This window comes from Pezoporus flaviventris, unplaced genomic scaffold, assembly GCF_033815535.1.
Source record: "Pezoporus flaviventris isolate CSIRO_AGI_PZ_B2104156 unplaced genomic scaffold, CSIRO_AGI_Pfla_v1 ptg000043l, whole genome shotgun sequence".
Taxonomy (NCBI): Eukaryota; Metazoa; Chordata; class Aves; order Psittaciformes; family Psittacidae; genus Pezoporus; species Pezoporus flaviventris.
The window spans coordinates 184,051-201,931 of record NW_026892591.1 but is presented as its reverse complement, the minus strand read 5'-3'; the positions used below and the strand labels follow the sequence as shown (position 1 = coordinate 201,931).

The 17,881-nt window shown below is 61.9% G+C and overlaps 1 protein-coding gene across 1 annotated transcript; it reads right to left on the bottom strand.

Moving 5' to 3' along the window:
* Positions 1-14,628: 14,628 nt before the first annotated feature.
* On the bottom strand, positions 14,629-16,244 carry C2CD4C (C2 calcium dependent domain containing 4C). Its single transcript, XM_061466644.1, has 2 exons — positions 16,203-16,244; positions 14,629-15,911 (listed from the first exon to the last, which is right to left on the bottom strand). Exon 2 carries the CDS (start codon positions 15,890-15,892, stop codon positions 14,651-14,653), a length of 1,242 nt encoding a protein of 413 aa, XP_061322628.1. The 5' UTR covers positions 15,893-15,911; positions 16,203-16,244; the 3' UTR covers positions 14,629-14,650.
* Between the last annotated feature and the right edge of the window lie 1,637 nt (positions 16,245-17,881).

The window sequence follows — 17,881 nt, the reverse complement described above, 5'->3', positions numbered from 1 at the left end:
TTGCCACCACAAAAAGCAGGAAGGCTTTGCCTCGGGATCAGGAATGGGCATGGCTTCTCAGGCCCTCTGCTGTTCGCTCCGAGAGCTTCCCTATGGGATATGGGAAGCAGCTCAGGCAGCCCATGGGTTCAAGGGTGGCTTCTGTGAGGAGCTGCTCAGAGCTTCCCTGCATCCCATAAAACCCATAGAGCTGGGTCCAAGGCAGAGCCACCACTGGCCAAGGCTGAGCCCATCCGCGATGGAGGAAGCGCCTCTGGGATAAGATTGAGGAAGGGAGGGATAAAGAAGCCCTGAGCAGTTTTGCAGCCACATTGAGGAGTGAGAAGATGAGAGCAGGAGCCCTGCAGAGCCCAAGGTCAGTGAGGAAGAAGGGGATGCAGCCAGCCCCCAGCCAGGGTCACCCCAGCACAGTGGGGAAGGGAGCAGCAGCTCAGCTCCACTGCCCATGCCCATTCTGCTGCCTGATGTTGATGCTGAGCTTCTCAAAGGCCTTTAAACCCCATGCAGGGGTTGGGATGCCGGTGACTGGAGCTCTCCATCTGCCTGCCACTGATGTTGTGATGCTCCCCAGTGATGCTCCCCAGTTTACAACTGCTGCTCTGTGGACAAAGACAACAAAGCATAGAAGGATGAAGTGGCTTTGGCCAAAACCAGGGTTGCTTTGCCTCTAAACCACGTCAGCCTTGCCCTCCTGGTAAGCAATGCTGCTTCCTGGAAAAGCTTTACAGCCTGGAGACAAACAGCAAATACCTATCTACTGGATACAGTGCAGCCACAAGGGATTGGAGATATGAGTAAAGGCTTCAAAAAGGGTTCAAAAAGCAGCTTTGAAAGGGAAAAAAAGCCCTGTAGCAGGATAGGGAAAGGACTAACCCTGCCTTGGGAAAGTGGGGTTTGTGTCCAAACACGTCCTGCTGGAGGCACGAAGGATGCTGGCGATGCAGAGGAGGTGAGAGCTGTGTGTACAAGCTTTGGCTGTAAAGAAACACTGAAGTTTGCTGTCGGTTGAGGCTGTGAACAGATAGAAGAACAGCTTTGGCCATTTCAAGTAGCTCTCAATTGAGCTGTGGAGAAGCATCAGTTTCCATGGATGCTAGATGGAGCTCTGCTCCTCACAAATAACCTGCTGCTTCAGGTTTTCCAACAGGCTCTATCCTTTGGAACATGCCAGCTCCTCACTACCCCTCCAGCCCTGTGAGCTGCTCATTGAACACGTATGGTCTGTGCAGCCCTGGTGCAGGTTCTGTACATCCCAGCATGGCCACTTGAGAGGGTGGAGGGGTTGAGGTGCCACCAACCTCATGGAATCCCAGCCTGGTTTGGGTTGGAAGGGACCTTAAAGCCATTCCTCCTTGTCCTGTCCCTACAGCCCTTGTCAAAACAGATCATACAGGAAGCATTTTGACTGGGAACACCTATGAAGTGCAACAGCTACAAGCATAAGAGATGCTTCTGTCCCTGATGGTGATACCAGCACCAGTGCCCAAGGAACCTTGACCAAGGTGATGACTCTCCAGGGGTAGTCATTCCCTCCTGGTTGTAATGCAGGGATGGGCTTCCTGGGGGGAATGCCCCTGTGATGCTCAATCCACTTGTTACTGCTCCTCTCCTCCTCAGACACCACAGCCCTGACGTGGAAGCCTGGTCCAAGTCCAAACTCCGTCTTTCCAACTGTTACAAGGTGTTGGGAAGGCGACATGTGGAGCAGAGACCCTGGATGTGAGGCTGGTACCTCCCCTCTCACAGCTCCCATAACAACCGTGCCTGCATCAGCATCCCAAATGGAGCATAGCATCCCAAATGGAGCATAGCATCCCAAATGGACACTATTTCCTCTTCCCTCCCTCCTGCAGCAACCTCTAGCTTCCCAAATTCACCCTCAATCCCATCTTGACATGCTGATTTGATGGCGTTGCCATGGGACTGGGAATTCCAGTGCAGCCGTAGGGGATTAGCCCTGCAGGTCAGGTAACAGCCATCCCAGGTGCTGGAATACGGGGGGAAGCTGGGATGTGACAGTTCCAACAGGCAAGTGAAGGCTTTGCAGCTCCTCGTGTCTGCCAAGCACGGCGCTGGGATGGCAAATCCATCTCGGGATGTCGACATTCCCACAAGGCCAGCGCCGGGAGAGCAGGCAGGGAATGGTTGCTTCCTCCGAGCACACTCTGCTGGTGTGGGAACGCCTGGAGCTGGAGGCGAGGGAAGAGCAAAGCAGCACAAAGCCCCTCCTGCACCAAGCAGGATGCGCCATGGTCTCTCACCATGGGGTAGCCTCTTGAGCATCCCGTGCTGCAGGCTCCCCCATGGCCACTTTGCCATGGGTTTGGTTGGTGGGATCAATCCTGCACCCAGGGAAGGTCCTGTGTTTGAAATATAGACTGAAGGCAGAGTGCTGTGAGCCCCCCGGCCCTGCTGCCATGGGCACAGCTTGGATGCTGCCTCGTGGTACCCTGAGCTGCTGACTCCAGGAGGGAGCTGAACGAAGCAGCGCTGATGAGGGACTCATTCATCCTGGTGCCTGTCAGCCTTAGGGGGTGAGGAAGCCCTGCATCCCTCTGGAGCAGCGGGATGCAGTGGTGGCGCTGGGAGGGAGCAGCGGGATGCAGTGTTGGCGCTGGGAGGGAGCAGCGGGATGCAGTGTTGGCGCTGGGAGGGAGCAGCGGGATGCAGTGTTGGCGCTGGGAGGGAGCAGCGGGATGCAGTGTTGGCGCTGGGAGGGAGCAGCGGGATGCAGTGGTGGCGCTGGGAGGGAGCAGCGGGATGCAGTGGTGGCGCTGGGAGGGAGCAGCGGGATGCAGTGGTGGCGCTGGGAGGGAGCAGCGGGATGCAGTGGTGGCGCTGGGAGGGAGCAGCGGGATGCAGTGGTGGCACTGGGAGGGAGCAGCGGGATGCAGTGGTGGCACTGGGAGGGAACAGCCGGATGCAGTGGTGGCACTGGGAGGGAGCAGCGGGATGCAGTGGTGGCGCTGGGAGGGAGCAGCGGGATGCAGTGTTGGCGCTGGGAGGGAGCAGCGGGATGCAGTGTTGGCGCTGGGAGGGAGCAGCGGGATGCAGTGGTGGCACTGGGAGGGAACAGCCGGATGCAGTGGTGGCACTGGGAGGGAGCAGCCCTGCCTCGCTCCATCCTCGCATCTTGCATCCAGCCTCACATCCCAGGAGCCCCCCGCTAGGAGCTGTGGGAGTGGGTGCAGGATGGACAAGGGTCCCTCACGTGTGTTGCTGCAGGCACTTGTGGCCTGATGGGACATGTGGCTGCCCCCCCCATGCACACACATGTGCTCAGGGGGTGGACACGGGCTGTCACACATGTCTGGGGGGTGTCAGCACGTGTTGCTCCAACTGCCCAGGCTGAGGCTCCCGCAGTGCCTGGCAGCATTCCCAATGAATTCAGCGCTGCCCTTCCCAGCCGGCAGCCCCAGGAGAAGGTGTTTTGCAGCCCCATCTTTATTCAATGCGCCTCAGCCTCACAAACATCTCGTTCACAGCTGCAGCTTCAAAAGGACCGAGGGAAAAGGAGGGGGAGGCTGCGAGGAGCCACACAGAGCTGGGGGGAAAGAGGGGGGGGGGGGGCTACAGCATCACCACCCACCCGCTGGGTACAGCCCAGCTCTGCTCCCTGGGGATGCCCGTGGCTCCAGGGAGCTGCCTGTCCCCAGCAACCACCCCGTGATGTGATGGGAGACACCTCACACAAGGGCTCCCAAGGGCATCCCATGGGCACGCAGAGAGGCAAGGAGGTGATGGAGGGCAAGGTGTGTGTGGGGGGGAATCTGTGTCTGCCTCCTCCTCTTCCTCCCTGCTCTGCTCTCAGCCCATCTCGCAGGGCTGAAACCCAATTAGGGTCCCAGCGAGGGGCTGGCGCAGCCGGCAGAGATGCCCATGAGCTCCGGGAATGGAGATGGAGCGATAGGAGCTGGAATGAGTTCTCCATCTCCCTGCCCTGCTGCAGGGCACCTCTCCACCCCAAGGGCTGCCTGCTGGGGGATGGACAGACCACACACTGCATGGTGGAGAGGCTCTGAGGGCCCCATTGGGCTGGGCTGGGGCACAGGACCCTTCTGCACCCACAATGACACCAGCAGCGCTTCGGTCATGCTTTGGATCTTGCTGCTGTGTTCCCGTGTGTGCTTCCATGGCTTTGAGTCGCTCCAAAAGCCCCAGGAGCTGCCCCAAAGGGTGGCCCAGAGCTGCTCCCTCACAACCCTCATTGGTTCCAATAGTAAGAAGGACGTTTGGCGGTGGAGCTGCTCTCTGAGGCTTCATTAACCCCGTCCCCCTCCTGCCCAGCCTCCCCTTTCTCTGCTCAGATGCCACAAATGAACCTGTGCAGATGCTAATCTGCAGAAGGGGGGGGGGGAACCCCACAAAAGAAAGATTCCACATTTATTGCAGAACATAAAGATATTACGTGGTCATTAAAGCACCATGAATATGGAAATGAAATCCACAGGCATCCCTGCAGATAATGGCAGGGAAAAGGGAGCTGCAGGTGAAGCTGGAAGGTGGAAAGGTCAGGCTCTGTCTGGATGCGTCATTAACCCCCTGCTCCAGGCAATCTCCAAGGTCTGGGGAGGGGATTTGGGGGGTCTCAGGGGTCCTGGCCTCATCCTGTAGGGCTGCAGAGGGTGGCGGTGCCCTGGGGACCAGCAGGAAGCCCCAGAAGCATCCCAAGGCCCCACAAGATGTGGGGCACCTGCTGTGCTCCTCACCGCCTGCTCCCAAATCCACTCCAAATACTTGGGGACAAAGGAGGGAGATGGGGTCCATGTGGTACCCAGCGGCAAAGGGAGGGATGCAGAAGGATGGATGTCCCCGGGGGGGGGGGGGGCAGCCCCTCAGAGGGGTCCTGATGCCCCTTCCCACAGGGAGCTGCTGCCTTTGCTCCCTGCATCCTGAGCATCCTGGAGTCAGGAGTTATAAAGGAGGAAGGAGACCCCTAAAGCTGCCCCAAATCTCTGCCCCTGCCGACATCCAGGCCCTGCCAACCGGTCTCTGAGTGATGGGAGGGCCCGGTGAGGAGAGCCCGGTGCTGCTGGGACCCTCCAGCCCCACACACAGCGACGCTGATGCTGCCGGAGCCCTTCCCTGCTCCCCCAGCAGCAGCTTTCGCCTCGGGGGAGAGCGTGGAAGGAGGAGAGGAGCAGATCGGAGCCATCGCCGCGGCTGAGCTGATGTCGGGTGGCTCCTGACACAGCCCCGCAGGGGTGGGGGGCGAGGAGCCCCGGTGCTCCCCAGGCTGCTCTGGGCACCCCTCGGGGTGCAGGAGGTGGGAATGGGGCACCCCAAGGGGGGAGATGCCGGTGCCAGCCCTCTCCCCCCCGGGGCACGATCCCAGCCGCAGCCCCAGAAACTTTCCTTGCTCTGGTTCCCATGGAAACGAGGAATTTTCTTCTCCCCAAAGTTGAGCGGGCAGGGATGGGGATGGGGATGAGGGCGCTCGCCCGGCCCCTGGTGCGGCAGCCCCGTGGCAGGGCCAGGTTGGGGATGGAGCATCCCTCAACACACGGGGATGGGTGGAGAGGAGGAGGAGGAGGAGGAGGAACGGCTCCTGCTGAGCATCCCCCATGGCTCGGATGGAGAAAACAAGCAGCCTCCTGGGACAATCACCCGGCTCCAGCCCCAGTGAGCCCCTGCTTTTGCCTCAGGCCAGGAGTGATTTGAGACCCATCCATCACCAACCAGAGGGAGATGGTGGCTCAATGCCTGCCTTTTCCTGCCGAGTGGCACATGCAGGGTGGGAGAACATGGGGAAATGGTTAAAACCACCCAATCCAGCCCAATCCCCAAGGAGCATGGCTCCTGGACACCCTCAGTGCTGGACCAGCCCAGGAGATGTGCATGAGGATGCTGGGGCCTGCCTGGATGATGGGGGTGATGGCGGGGGGGGGGGGGGGGGGGGGGGGATGCAGGAGCTCCCTGGATGGTGCAGGCAGTGCCAAGGCCATGCAGGCACCGCAGCAGGATCCAGCCCTGCTATAGGAAACCTGGAGAGAGCCTTTGGACAAGGGCCTGGAGGGGCAGGCCAAGGGGAATGGCTTGAACCTGCCCGAGGGGAGATGGAGATGAGCTCTTAGGCAGAATCCCCCGGTGCCCATCAGTGCTGGGGTGCTCTGAACCCCAGTGCCCTGCTCCCGGGCTCCTTCCCTCCTTTCCTGCTGCTGGTGCTGGGATTTTAATTAGCGCTGCTCTGTCTATTGAGATAGTGGGAGCCTGGAATGGAAATGTACAGGTGTCCCCTTGATCCAGTTGCCATGGTGCCTGCGTCAAGGTGGGGGCTACAGCTTGCTTTCTTCCCTGGTTTTATTACAGCAGCTTCAATCCCTTTGGCAAAGGAGGGAAAGGGGGAGAAGGGGGGGATCCAAAGTGTGGGATGAGGCCGTGTTCCTACGGCCGGGCTTGTTTGCTGCTGTTCCTCCTGGCTTGGTTGCAAGCGCCGGTTTCCAAGATGCTCAAAGTCAATGAGTTCAGGAGGGAGATCCCAGCCTGTGCTGTGGGGAGGACAAGCCCGGGCAGCACATCCGAGCTGCCTGATTGACCACAGGGACACCCTGATGGCAGAGAGCAGGATGGTGCTGAGCTGTGCTGGGGTATCCCTGTCCCCAACCCCACATCCGCATCCTTTTGCCCCCCCCCCGCCCCATCCATGCTGATGCTGCGAGGGCTGGAGCAGCTCTGCTCTGGAGCCAGGCTGGGAGAGCTGGGCTGGGGCAGCCTGGACAAGAGAAGGCTCCTGAAGGGGAGACCTGAGAGCAGCTCCAGTGCCTGAAGGGGCTGCAGGAAACCTGGAGAGGGGCTTGGGACAAGGGATGTAGGGACAGGCCAAGGGGAATGGCTTGAACCTGCCCGAGGGGAGACTGAGATGAGCTCTTAGGCAGAAGCTCTTCCCTGTGAGGGCGCTGAGGCGCTGGCACAGGGTGCCCAGAGAAGCTGTGGCTGCCCCATCCCTGGCAGTGTTCAAGGGCAGGTTGGACACAGGGGCTTGGAGCAAGCTGCTCCAGTGGAAGGGGTCCCTGCCCGTGGCAGGGGTTGGAGCTGGAGGAGCTTTAAGGTCCCTTCAACCCAAACCAGGCTGGGATTCTATGACCCTGCCTGTGCAAACAAGCAAAATCCCCTCTGGAATGGAGGGAAAGGAGCAGCTTTTGTGCACCAGGGGTTAATAATAACATGGAAGCAGCGTGGGCCCAGGAAGGATCCACTCCCCTCACCCTGCTCTGCATGGCTCCGCTTGCCAAGTGCGGGGAAGAGCTCCCCTCTCCTGGTGCTGTGGCACATACAGACACGGAGCCACGGACACACCAGTCACCAGTCAATGTTCTTTTCTTTACCCATGTGTTTCCCTGCAGCTCCGTGTTTTCCTCTCCTGCTGCCCCAGCCTCCTTAGGCTGCATTTCAAACCAGGAGTCAAGGCTGCATGGTGCAATTAAAGCTCCGCATGGGATGCGGGATGTGGGATGCCAGGGATGGGGCAGCCACAGCTTCTCTGGGCACCCTGTGCCAGCGCCTCAGCACCCTCACAGGGAAGAGCTTCTGCCTTATCCCCAACCTGAACTTCCCCTGTTTAGTTTGAACCCATCACCCCTTGTCCTATCACTGCAGTCCCTGATGAAGAATCCCTCTCCAGCATCCTCATGGCCCCCTTCAGACACTGGAATGCTGTTTTCCTTTGGGACCATCCTGCGGACACAACTCCCACCAGCACAACCCAGAGCCATCACCCAGGCTCATGTCCCCATCCCAGTGAAGGTCTCATGGTACAGCTCACGCCATCAGCTCCGGGTACCACCTCCAGCTCGGGTGTGCTGAGCTCTGCCCAGCCCCAGAGCCACCGGATCCATATGGAAACCTCCAGCTCCCTACAGAGCACATCAGCTCCTACCCGGCCCCATCTGTCACAAGGATGCCAGAAGCTCCGCTGGCCCCACAGCCCAGCATCACAGCCCCATCACCACTGGGGACCAACAGAGGCTTTGGAAATATATAGTAACAAGTGAGCGCAGGCAGCAGAAGCAGCAAACATATGGTGGGTGCTGGAGTTTATTCCTGTCAGGGAGTGTCAGCAGCGACAGACGGCTGGGGGTGGCGAAGTGAGAAGCTTTTTGGTAGGTGCCCGTGCAACACCACCCTACGGCCGCTGCAGCTGCGGCGAGCGGGGGGGGACGGGACCCCGACACCCCCAAAACGCGTGCCATCGGGGGGGGGACCCGCATGCGCAGGGATCAGTGATGCTCCTGGGGATGCCCGAGCACCCCCCACCTCCCTGCACCCCTCTTTGGCATCGGCTGAGCCCCCCCCCCCCAAATGAGCAGAGCCCTGTGAGCCACATCCAGCCCGATCCTGGTCCTGCTCTCTGGGCTTTGCCAGCACGGGCAGGGATGCCGGTGGCAGCAGGGATGGGCATGGAGCTTTCCGTGGCACCCATGAATGGTCCCAGTGGCCAAAGCAGCTCCCAGCACCCAATGGCTGTGCCTGGAGGTGCTGCGGGCAGGCAGGCAGTGCTGGTGGGAAGGGAAGAGATTGTCCACCACGAGCAGGTTCATACCCATCTGCTGGGTTTGGGGGACACAGTGCCCCCAGCACAGCTCCTCTGGGGCCCTGTAATGTGGGTGCTCACACTGGGGGGGTGCACAGGTTGCCCCCCTGTACTGCCTGTAGGAGGATGGGGAGCAGGAGCTGCCTCCCCCATGGCCTTGCAGAGGGAGATGCTTTGCTGGGGGATCAGGCCACCAGCACCCAGATCTCCATCAGCTCAGTGAGGGGGACCCAAGCAGGGCTGGGATGGAGCCGGGAAAGCCAGGATTAAGGCTGGCATTCATCTCCTGTGCCAAGCCAAGGCACAGCAGCACTGCTCAAGGACTCTTCACCCTCTTCTTTGGGGGGTTTGGCTCCTTGGTGATGGGGGGACAGGAAAGGCAAATCCTTCCCCAGCAGAAGCCGGCTTCCTGCAGAGCTCCATGGCTCTGCCATTGCCTCATCCCATTCTGCCCGGGGTGGGTAAAGCTCAGCCCCAGCAAGCACCAATCAAGCACATCCTCCCCTGGCACAAGTGACATAAATACTCCCCGAGCAGCAGCTCACCTGCGGCTCCTGCCCGTGCTAATTGCAGTGCTCTCACTCCACACTGATGTGCTCGATAAGATTAGTGATTACAGCAATCTCAGCTGGCAATTGCATTGGATCGGGAGCTGCGGATGGGAATTCATCCCAACCTGGCAGCGGGGACGTTGGGGGGTTTCAATAGGCGTTTTTATGGGCTGCCCGGTGCAAGCTCTGCCGTTGTCGTGGGTACAAGAGAGGGGGGCTGAGGGCTTCAGCCGCTCAGGGACGTGTTTGCTGCCATCCAGGCAGGGGATGTGTTGTGATGGGCACTGAGCTGGAACTCTCAGCGCTGCTCCAGCAGATGATGGTGGCCGGAGGCATCTCCCTGTCAAGCTGCGGCTGCCGGAGCTCCCGGCCCTCCCCGCTCCATTATCTCCATTTCCATGGCAATGCCAGGCGAGCTCCCTTGTGCTGTGTCCAGCATCACCGGGCTGCGATGGCAGAGGCGGGCCCAGCCCGGCCTCGCACCCCGCTCCTGCATCCAGAGCATCTCCCAGCCCTTCCCACCGCAGTGCTGCGGGGGCTCCCCATAGCCCAGCCCGAGCCCCCCCATAACCCTGTACAGGAGCCAGCCCGTGGCCCCGAACGCTGTACTCGCGTGTTTGCCTGCGGTTGCTGGCGTTTAACGCATCCTCCCGTCTGCTTTGTTTGTGCCGTTTCTCTTTGCCTCCCACCTGGGCCTGGTTGATGCTTTGGGGCATTTTGCGAACGTTTTTGAAAGGCAGCGTTTGGAGCTCCAGCAGGCAGCCAGCGAGGAGCAGGGCACCGGAGCCAGCGAGCAGAGGCAGGGAGACATCCCTCACCCAGCAGAGCAGCTTCTGCCCTCGCACTCACTCATCCATCCTCGGAGCCACGCAGCTCCAGGGGTTTGCGTTAATGTCTTTGACTTCCCATCCTCTCACCGCTGTTCCCTGGCTGCGGAGGCAGGATCTAGCCCCAGGTTCTTGTTGGCTTGGCAGCCTCAAAGCAGGAGAGCAAAGCGAAACGTGTGCCCCGGGGCTGGTGGTGACAGGCAGAGCCCTGGGGACACCCCGGAGCTGCTGCTTCCACCCCCTGGCTTCTACAGACACACCAAGGAGGAGCCGAAGGTTGTCCCTGCTACCGGCCCGGAGGGTGGGGTGGGTTCCATGTCCCCTGGATGGGGTTGGGAGCACAAGGGGGAATGGGAATCGCTCTCCTCCGGCTTCCTCTCACGCCTGATGTGACTATGAGGGATTGTGGGATTCAATTAAGCTCTGTTTTCCTCCCCGGAGCAGTGGGAGTCTCTTCTCTCCGCTTTAAACCAGACACGCTGCCATGGAAGACAAATGCTCACAATAAAGCCAAGGAGGAGACCAGGGGAGGCCGATGCTCTCCTGCAGCCAAGCCACACTCATTGCTTCCCAGCACATCCCAATGGCCACCCCTGACTGTCCAGAGCCACATCCCAGAGCTCCAGCACAGGACCCCCATGGCACAGCACGACTGCTGGTGGCGATGGCCACCACACCACAGTCACCGGTCCCCCATTACTGCCCTGGGAGGTTGGGGGGGGGGTGATGGATGCAGGGGTCTCACTCCAGGAGGACCCCAGGTCTCTGTCACCCTGTTCCATCTGATGGCAACAAACACCCATTTACCAGCCTGTATCGGGTCCTGAAGGAAGCAGGAAGGCAACAGGTTGCTGCTGGGTTTGCTGCCTTGGGAGCACAACGAGGGGTGATTGCACCCCCCAAGTGCCATCAACCCCCCCCCCCCCCCCCATTAGCAACGCAAACCCTGCTGCTGCTTCACATGCACCGTGGCCCCGAACAGCCCCGGTGAGGGCTGCAGGTGAGGAGGGGCCCCCCCATAAACCCACCACCACCACCACGGAGCCCGCCCCCGGCGCTGGACCAGGCGGCCGAGCGTTGCCAGGCAACGGGAAGATGCTTTTTCTGACCAAACCGGTAAATCGGCAGCTGGGTCGCGGGGGGATGGGGGGGGGGGGGGGGGGGGGGAGACACATGGATAAGGGCAGGCTGGGAATACCGGGATGGGGGATGGGGGGGAAGCCGAGAATTGGGGCTCCCTCAACCTCAACAGCTCCCAAACCCTGAAGTGGGGATGGAGCCACTGTGGGGACCCACCGGGGATCGGGGTCCTTCTGGGGAGCCTCATCCCTGCTGCACAGCCGGGCTGTGGCTGAACCCTGAGCCCCTCCTGTGCCTCCCACCGCTGCTGAGCGAGCTCCAGGCAATGTTCTCGCAAGTTGAGTCCTTCCCGTTGTGGAAAAACAGGGACTAAAAATAGCCCAGCTCCGTGTGTGCATCAACCCAGGTGAATGCGCGGCTGCCACCGGCTCCTCCGCATCCAGCCTCCCTCTGCCTCAGTTTCCTGCAGGTCCCTGTCCATGGAGACAAACCCCGACCACGGGCAGGCTCCCAGGGCTGGAGCATCCCTCAGTGGGGCTGTATCCCCCTGCTCCCTCCCTCCCAGCCAGCTCCTAGGGGAGAGGCTCAGCCCAGCCTGACCCCAGCCTGACAAGCAGCTGCGTTTCCATCCCACAATGAATCCATTACAAATTCAGAGTTAAATCTTCCCCCACAAGATGCCCCTTTCCCCCCACCCCTCTCCGGCTGCTTCCAAGCACTTTCCCTATTGAACACTTCCCAGGCACTTTGCGTGCGTTGAGGCTGACCCCATCCTCTCGGGTTCAGCACCAGCTTCATCAGCCTCGGCTCATTGAGGGGCTGCTGCTGCTTTACACCTCGAGAAAAAGCAGGGCTGAGAAGCCTGGTACCTGCCAAGCGCTGCCTCCCCTAACCCTGTGGGGGCAGGAGGAGCTGTTTTAGTGCTCCCGGCCTTTGATTCATCCCCACAATGACAAGTTATTAGAGGAGAGGAAAGCAGAAGAATGGCATTTAGTGAACAGAGGAGCCTTCCTCTCTTCTTCAGGGGGTTAAAAGCACAGGGAAGTGGGGATGAAGAGTCCCAGGGCAATGGGAATGCTGACAGCCAGGGCAGGGGAGGGAGATGGGCCACGGGATGCCCCGGGAGCAGCTCATTCGACACCCACAGTCCTTGTGCATCGGGGATCTCCATAGCATCGGGTTGGTTTTCACACCAAGCCAGGGTTTGGAGGGGCAATGGGCTGTGGAGATGGGAAGCAGCAGGGATCGCTTCCAGCCCTGCTCTGCCATGGGGTCAGAGCTCAGCTGCCCCCCAAAGAGCACCCCCAAGGGCAGCGCCACAGCCCAAACCCAGCATCACATCCTTCATCACCAGCACAGCCGAGGAGGAGGAAGGATGCTCATGGGAAGGGGCTCTCCGTATCCCCACACGGGCAATGGCCACAACAGCCTCTTTCCCCACATTCCCACCACCTGCCCCAGGGAGAGCAGCTTCCACCTCACCCCACGGCTGATCGGGAAAGAGCTTTGGAAGCACATGGAGCCTGTCGGGAAAGGGCAGCAACATGCGGAAGCACGGTCACCGCCCCATGGCTGGGCAGCCCCAGAGGTGCAGCTCTGCTCCCCCAGCACAAGGAGATGGGGAGGGGTTTAACAGGGATGGGGGGGACACTGCAGCCACGGCAGTGAAAAGGGAAGGAAACATCTTTGGGAAGAAACCAGGAGCCTGAGCAGCACCAGCATCTGTGTTAGAAATGACTTTATTGCACTAAAAAGAGGGAGTCATCTGTAAAGAACCATTCCAGCCAGGTATATCAATATAGATGTATTGTTGTTTTCCACTCCAAAAATGCATCATTAAATCCAGCCACAGAAATATCAAAGCAGGAACAGTAGAAAAGAGCTACAAGGGAGGAAATACCCAGCCAGGCCACAGCCCCAGCTCCCACATTGCAGCAGCACAGCCCAGGGCTCCATGATGGTCACTCGAGTCCAGGGGGGACACAACATGGGGACAACAGCACAAGCCCCCAGGCCCTTGGGTCTCCCCCAGGGCCAGCCCCAACCTAGAGTACCCCAGGACCCTGCTCTCAGCATCCCCCTTCCCCAAAGCCAAAGGCTCTGCCATGGGGGTGCATCACCCCCAAACCCTCTCATAGAGCACCAAAGTCTTTGCCCAGCTCCTGTTCCCCTTCCCCTGGGTCCCATCAGCCCCTCGGGGGTGCAGGACCCCTGGGGACCACAGCATCCCAATGGGACATGCACAGGGCCATGGGCAGCAGCAGGGTCCCCTTCTTGCCCCCAGGGCCCCCCATGGCACTCATGGGTCAGGGCTATCCCCATGGTGGCTCCTGGGCTATGGTGGGAAGCCTCAGGTGGGAGCTTCCCCATGGAAGAGGAAGGTGTCTGCTCCTTCCATCCTGCACGGGTTGTTTTCAGCCGCAAGCTCAACAAACAGCCACGATCACCCCAAATACACACACACACACACACACACATACACACATACACCCCGACATGCAAACACGGCGCTACCAGAACCATGCCTCGCGTACCTGGAACGTATTTACAGGCAGGGAAAGATCAGCCTGGGATATAAATAGCCAACACTGAAACGTGCCATCTGCTGCAAAGGACAAGGAAGGAACATCGACTGCCAGCGACAGAGGTTAACACCGAGGGACACGTGTGTGCGGGTGTCCATGCGTGCTGCAACAGGCAGGGATGGGAGCGCTGCGAATCCTGCTCCCTTCCATTGGGACATGCAGAGCCCGAGGCCAGGGAGCACCACACCAAGCAACAACAAAGCTCCCGGTGCCTCCGGCCGGGATGGGAAAGGATGGGAGCGTTTGATGAGGACCAAAGGGATACTGCAGAGCCCTGCAAGTCCCGCTGCACACAGCGGCTTTGTGGCCTCATGGGACAAATCCCTCCTGCCCGGTGGGTGCTGACACCCCTGAGCCCCACAGGGGATGGAGGGCAGAGGGTGAGGAAGCATCATCCAGCCCCAGTGGTACCCTCCTGGCATCACCCTCCTGCAGGTAGGGATGGGCACGAGCAGGGTCCGGCCACTCCTGGGTTTGGGCAGACCCGTGAGCAGTTTCCTGCAGGGATCAGCAGCAGGGATGCTGCTGGGGGGGGGGGACACGGGACACAGGGAGGGTGCCCCGGGAGGCTGCAGGTCTCAGACCAAGGCAACTCACACATCTGCAGGCTCGCAGGGCTGGGAAAGAGCCCAGGAGAGGCTCAGAAGCCCCAAGCCGGGCTCAGCCCTCCCTCAGCCTGCTCCTGGGTCACCTCCGCGCTTCCCAAGACTGGAAACTTGTCTTAAATTAAAGCTGGGATCGATGTGATCGCCTGACTGCAGGAGCTGGGGGCTTTGCCAGGGGCGGTTGTACGCTCCAGAGACCTACCCACCTCCAAGCATCGTGCTGGCCAGCTGCAGAGCGCGGGCACCAGGGAGGGCAGAGCCCGGGAGGTGACCTCCATCCTTCCTGCTGGAGACAGGATGGTGGCTCCCTGCTTATAGCGGGACTCCAGGAGGGAGCAGGGGGTCGGAAGCAGGGGCTCTGCCTGCCCTGCTGAAGGAGGGATGCAGCTGGCAGTGCCACCATCCCCATGGGGACCCACACACCTCCAGCAGGGCAGGGAGTCAGGGCTCCCTCCGGGGCTGCAGCAAGCACCTACAAGGCCAGGAGGGTGGTGAGCGGCAGCTCCTTCTCCCCCAGCAGCGTGTCCCGCTTAAGGCTGCTGCCCTTGTTGACCACCTTGAGCTTCAGGGACATCTTCCTGGCGTGGCCGAGGCCCAGCCCGTCGAAGAAGAAGTCCTCGTTGAAGACGGGGTTGCGGCTGTTCTTGACGATGGTGCTGCGCTGCTTCTGCAGCTTCCCGGGGTTGAGGCACAGCGAGACGCAGCAGTTGATGCTCCGCACGTCGACCAGGGCATCGTAGAGGTCCTCGGCGGAGACGAGCCGCACACGCAGGCGGGCGTTGGAGGGGTCGTACTCAGCGGCCAAGCGCAGGCTCCCACCGCGGCTCAGCCTCAGGCTCTGCTCCCGATCCCGGCCCCGCGGAGCATCCAGCGGCAGCAGCGCGGTCGGAGGCTGCGTCCCGGCCGGGGCGCTGCGGGAGCGGCGCTGGGCGCTGGGGCTGGTGTCGGCCGAGCTGTCGTCGGTGGACAAGGAGCTGTTGCGGGCCACCGAGTGCTTCAGCTTGATCATCTTGGACTGGCTCTCCTGGCTGAAGATCTTCAGCAGGGACACGGAGCGGGACAGCAGCGGGGAGCCGAAGGGCGAGGACTCGGCCGAGGAGCCGGTGTCGCTCTCGCCGCCGCTGAAGTAGCGCCCGGGGTGCATGAGGGCTGCGCCCAGGTCTGCGGGGGTCCGGGGACCGCTCTCCCCGTTGAGCTTGGCTCTGCGCTGGGCGCTGGGCGAGGTGGCCGGCGAGGGGCAGAGGCTGCTGTGCTCGCTGTGGAACAGGGACTCCTTGCGCCGCGTGTGGGGGCTCTCCACCAGCGTGGCGAAGCCGTAGGAGGTCTGAGCCTTGGGTACATAAGGCAGCGACATGGCCGTCTGCGCTTGCGGGTCCACGTTGGTGCCGAAGCCCCCCTCGGCCGTCCAGTCCTCGGCGCTCTCGATCTGGATGATGTGGCGAGCACGGGGACGGCTGGAGGCCCGGGGGCTGCGCGGGGGCTTGCGCCCGGCCAGGTCCTGCTCCGAGGCCGAGGGACCCAGGGTGGGCGTCGCGGGGGGCTCGGAGCCCTCGGCCTCGGCGGGCGCCGCGCTCAGCTTGGGGGGGATGAAGAAGTCGGGGATCTTGTCGGGGGTGAGGACGTTGCTGTAGCGGGAGCCGCGGGGGGAATCCTCCGGCCCCGCGCCACGGGACCCGTTCTCGGCCACGCCGCGCAGCCGCTCCAGGAGCCACATGTTGCTGCAGGCTGCGGGGCTGGAAGAGACCGAAGGGGCAACGGCGTCACCGGGGACCGGCGGCCCGAAGAGCGACCAGCGGGCACCGGGGGACAAGATGGGGGGGAACCGGCGCCGCCGACGGGAAGGGGACGGGAAGAGACCGGGAAGGAGCCGGTGGCGCCGATGGGCACCGGGACCCGCCGGCCCGAGGCACGCGATGGGACGGAGCGGCCGCGGCTCACGGGGGAACCGCTGCGGGACAGGGCGCGGGGAGCGGAGCGGAGCGAACCGAGGGAGCGAGCGAGCGAAGTTGCCGGAGCCGCCGCACCTGGAGCGGAGCCGCCGCCGCAGCCCGGGCGGGGCGGACGCGAACGCGCTTTTATACGGCGGCAGCGGCGGCTCCGCTCCTTCCCCGCGCCGCCGCCGTAATCCTCCGAGCGCGGCGCCGCCGCAATTCCCCGCACCGAGCCCCGCCGGACCGGGACCCCGACCCCGCCCGGGCCGCTGATGCTTGGGGGTGCGGGGACATCCGGCTCCCCCCCCCCTTCCCCCGCCCACGGGAGCATTGGGGGTGGGATGGGACCGGCCCCGAGCCGGGGTGCGGGAGGGAGCGGGACGGCAGCGGCCCCGTGTCCCCCCAGAGCGGAGCGGGGTTAGAGCGATGGAGCCGTGTCCATGCCCCCACCCCGCGCCGGATGCATCCCGCTGTCCCCGCCGGGCTTTGAGTACATGGAAGCGCTCGGAGCTGGAGGACTCGCCGAGAGCATCAAGTGGTTTAATGTGGTGGCTGGAGGAGCTGGGGGTCACCCGTGACACTAGGACCCGATGGGGCAGCGCTGGGGCAGGACACGGGGGCACCATGTCAGGAGGGTCACAGGGGCATCACCGCAGGCCCTGGTGCTGAGGGTGAAAGGCGCCAGCCCAGGCACTGCATGATTTATGGCCTTGGGGACAGGGATGCACCGAGCGGGATGGTGGCACAGGCAGGGGCCTGCGGCTGCACCTTCCTGGCCCCTGCCCTATGGATGCTGTCAGGCTTGCGGGGACGGCACCGTCACCCCAAGGCTGGGGATGGTGGCAGGGAAGGAGAGCCTGGAATGCCGAGCATCTTCTGCGGGGGCTGCTGCAGCTACTGGGCAGTGACTGCAAGAGGTGGGAGGTTTCAGCTGTCTGCATCCTGACTCTGAGCTGACAAAAGGAGGCCGGTGCTGCTGCTGGGAGCCAGAGGATCTGAATGTCCTTTCCAACCCTAACGATTCTATGACTCGGAACCAGTCAGGACCTGGAGGGGTCTGGGCAGGGATGTCTTGAGTCAGTGATGGGGAAAGGGAATGGCAGCATCCTGGCTGGATGCTGCGATCTGCACTGTGGGGAGCTGAGTCCTGAGTCCCATGGGGGAGGAAGAGGCAGACGGACCCTGGGAGAGGAGGCCGAGGCCGTCGGGAAGGGGAACAAAAGGCCGGTGTTTGCCTTTCCTCCGCCCTGCACAACGGTGAGCAAACACGGTGCAGAAATGCTTGAGTTCCCCCGAGATAACAAAGAGCTGGAGCTGGGCCAGTGCTGCCGAGGGCACCGGGGTGCTCTCAGCATTGAGCAGGCCTGGGCCCGGCTCCCGGCAGCGCTTCCAGGTTGGAGGCAGGAGAGGTCCCAACTGCCCCAGTTCGCAGTGGAGGGAAGGAAGAGAGGCCCCACACTCGCAGCGGGCGCTCACACGGGTGCTTGCATCCATGGGGATGGGCAGTGCTGGGAGCATCCCTTCCCGACGGGAGCTGCTGGGCTGAAACAGAAGCAGGGCCAGCAGGTTTCCAAGGTCTCCAAAACGGGCTCCGGGCCCTTGCTTGCACCCAGCAACATGGAGCCAGGAGGGGCTCCTCTCCTTGCTCATCTCCCCCTTCACCCAGGGCTCTCCACGGATTCGGGATTGGAGGATGCCAGGAAGGAACAGGTCTCAGCAGCATCCCTAGGGCTGAGGGACTGGGCCAGAGCCAGCAGCAGCCAGCAAAGACG

Bases quoted from the DNA above. Each gene is read 5' to 3' on its own strand.
- C2CD4C (XM_061466644.1), bottom strand. From the start codon at position 15,892: ATGTGGCTCCTGGAGCGGCTGCGCGGCGTGGCCGAGAACGGGTCCCGT.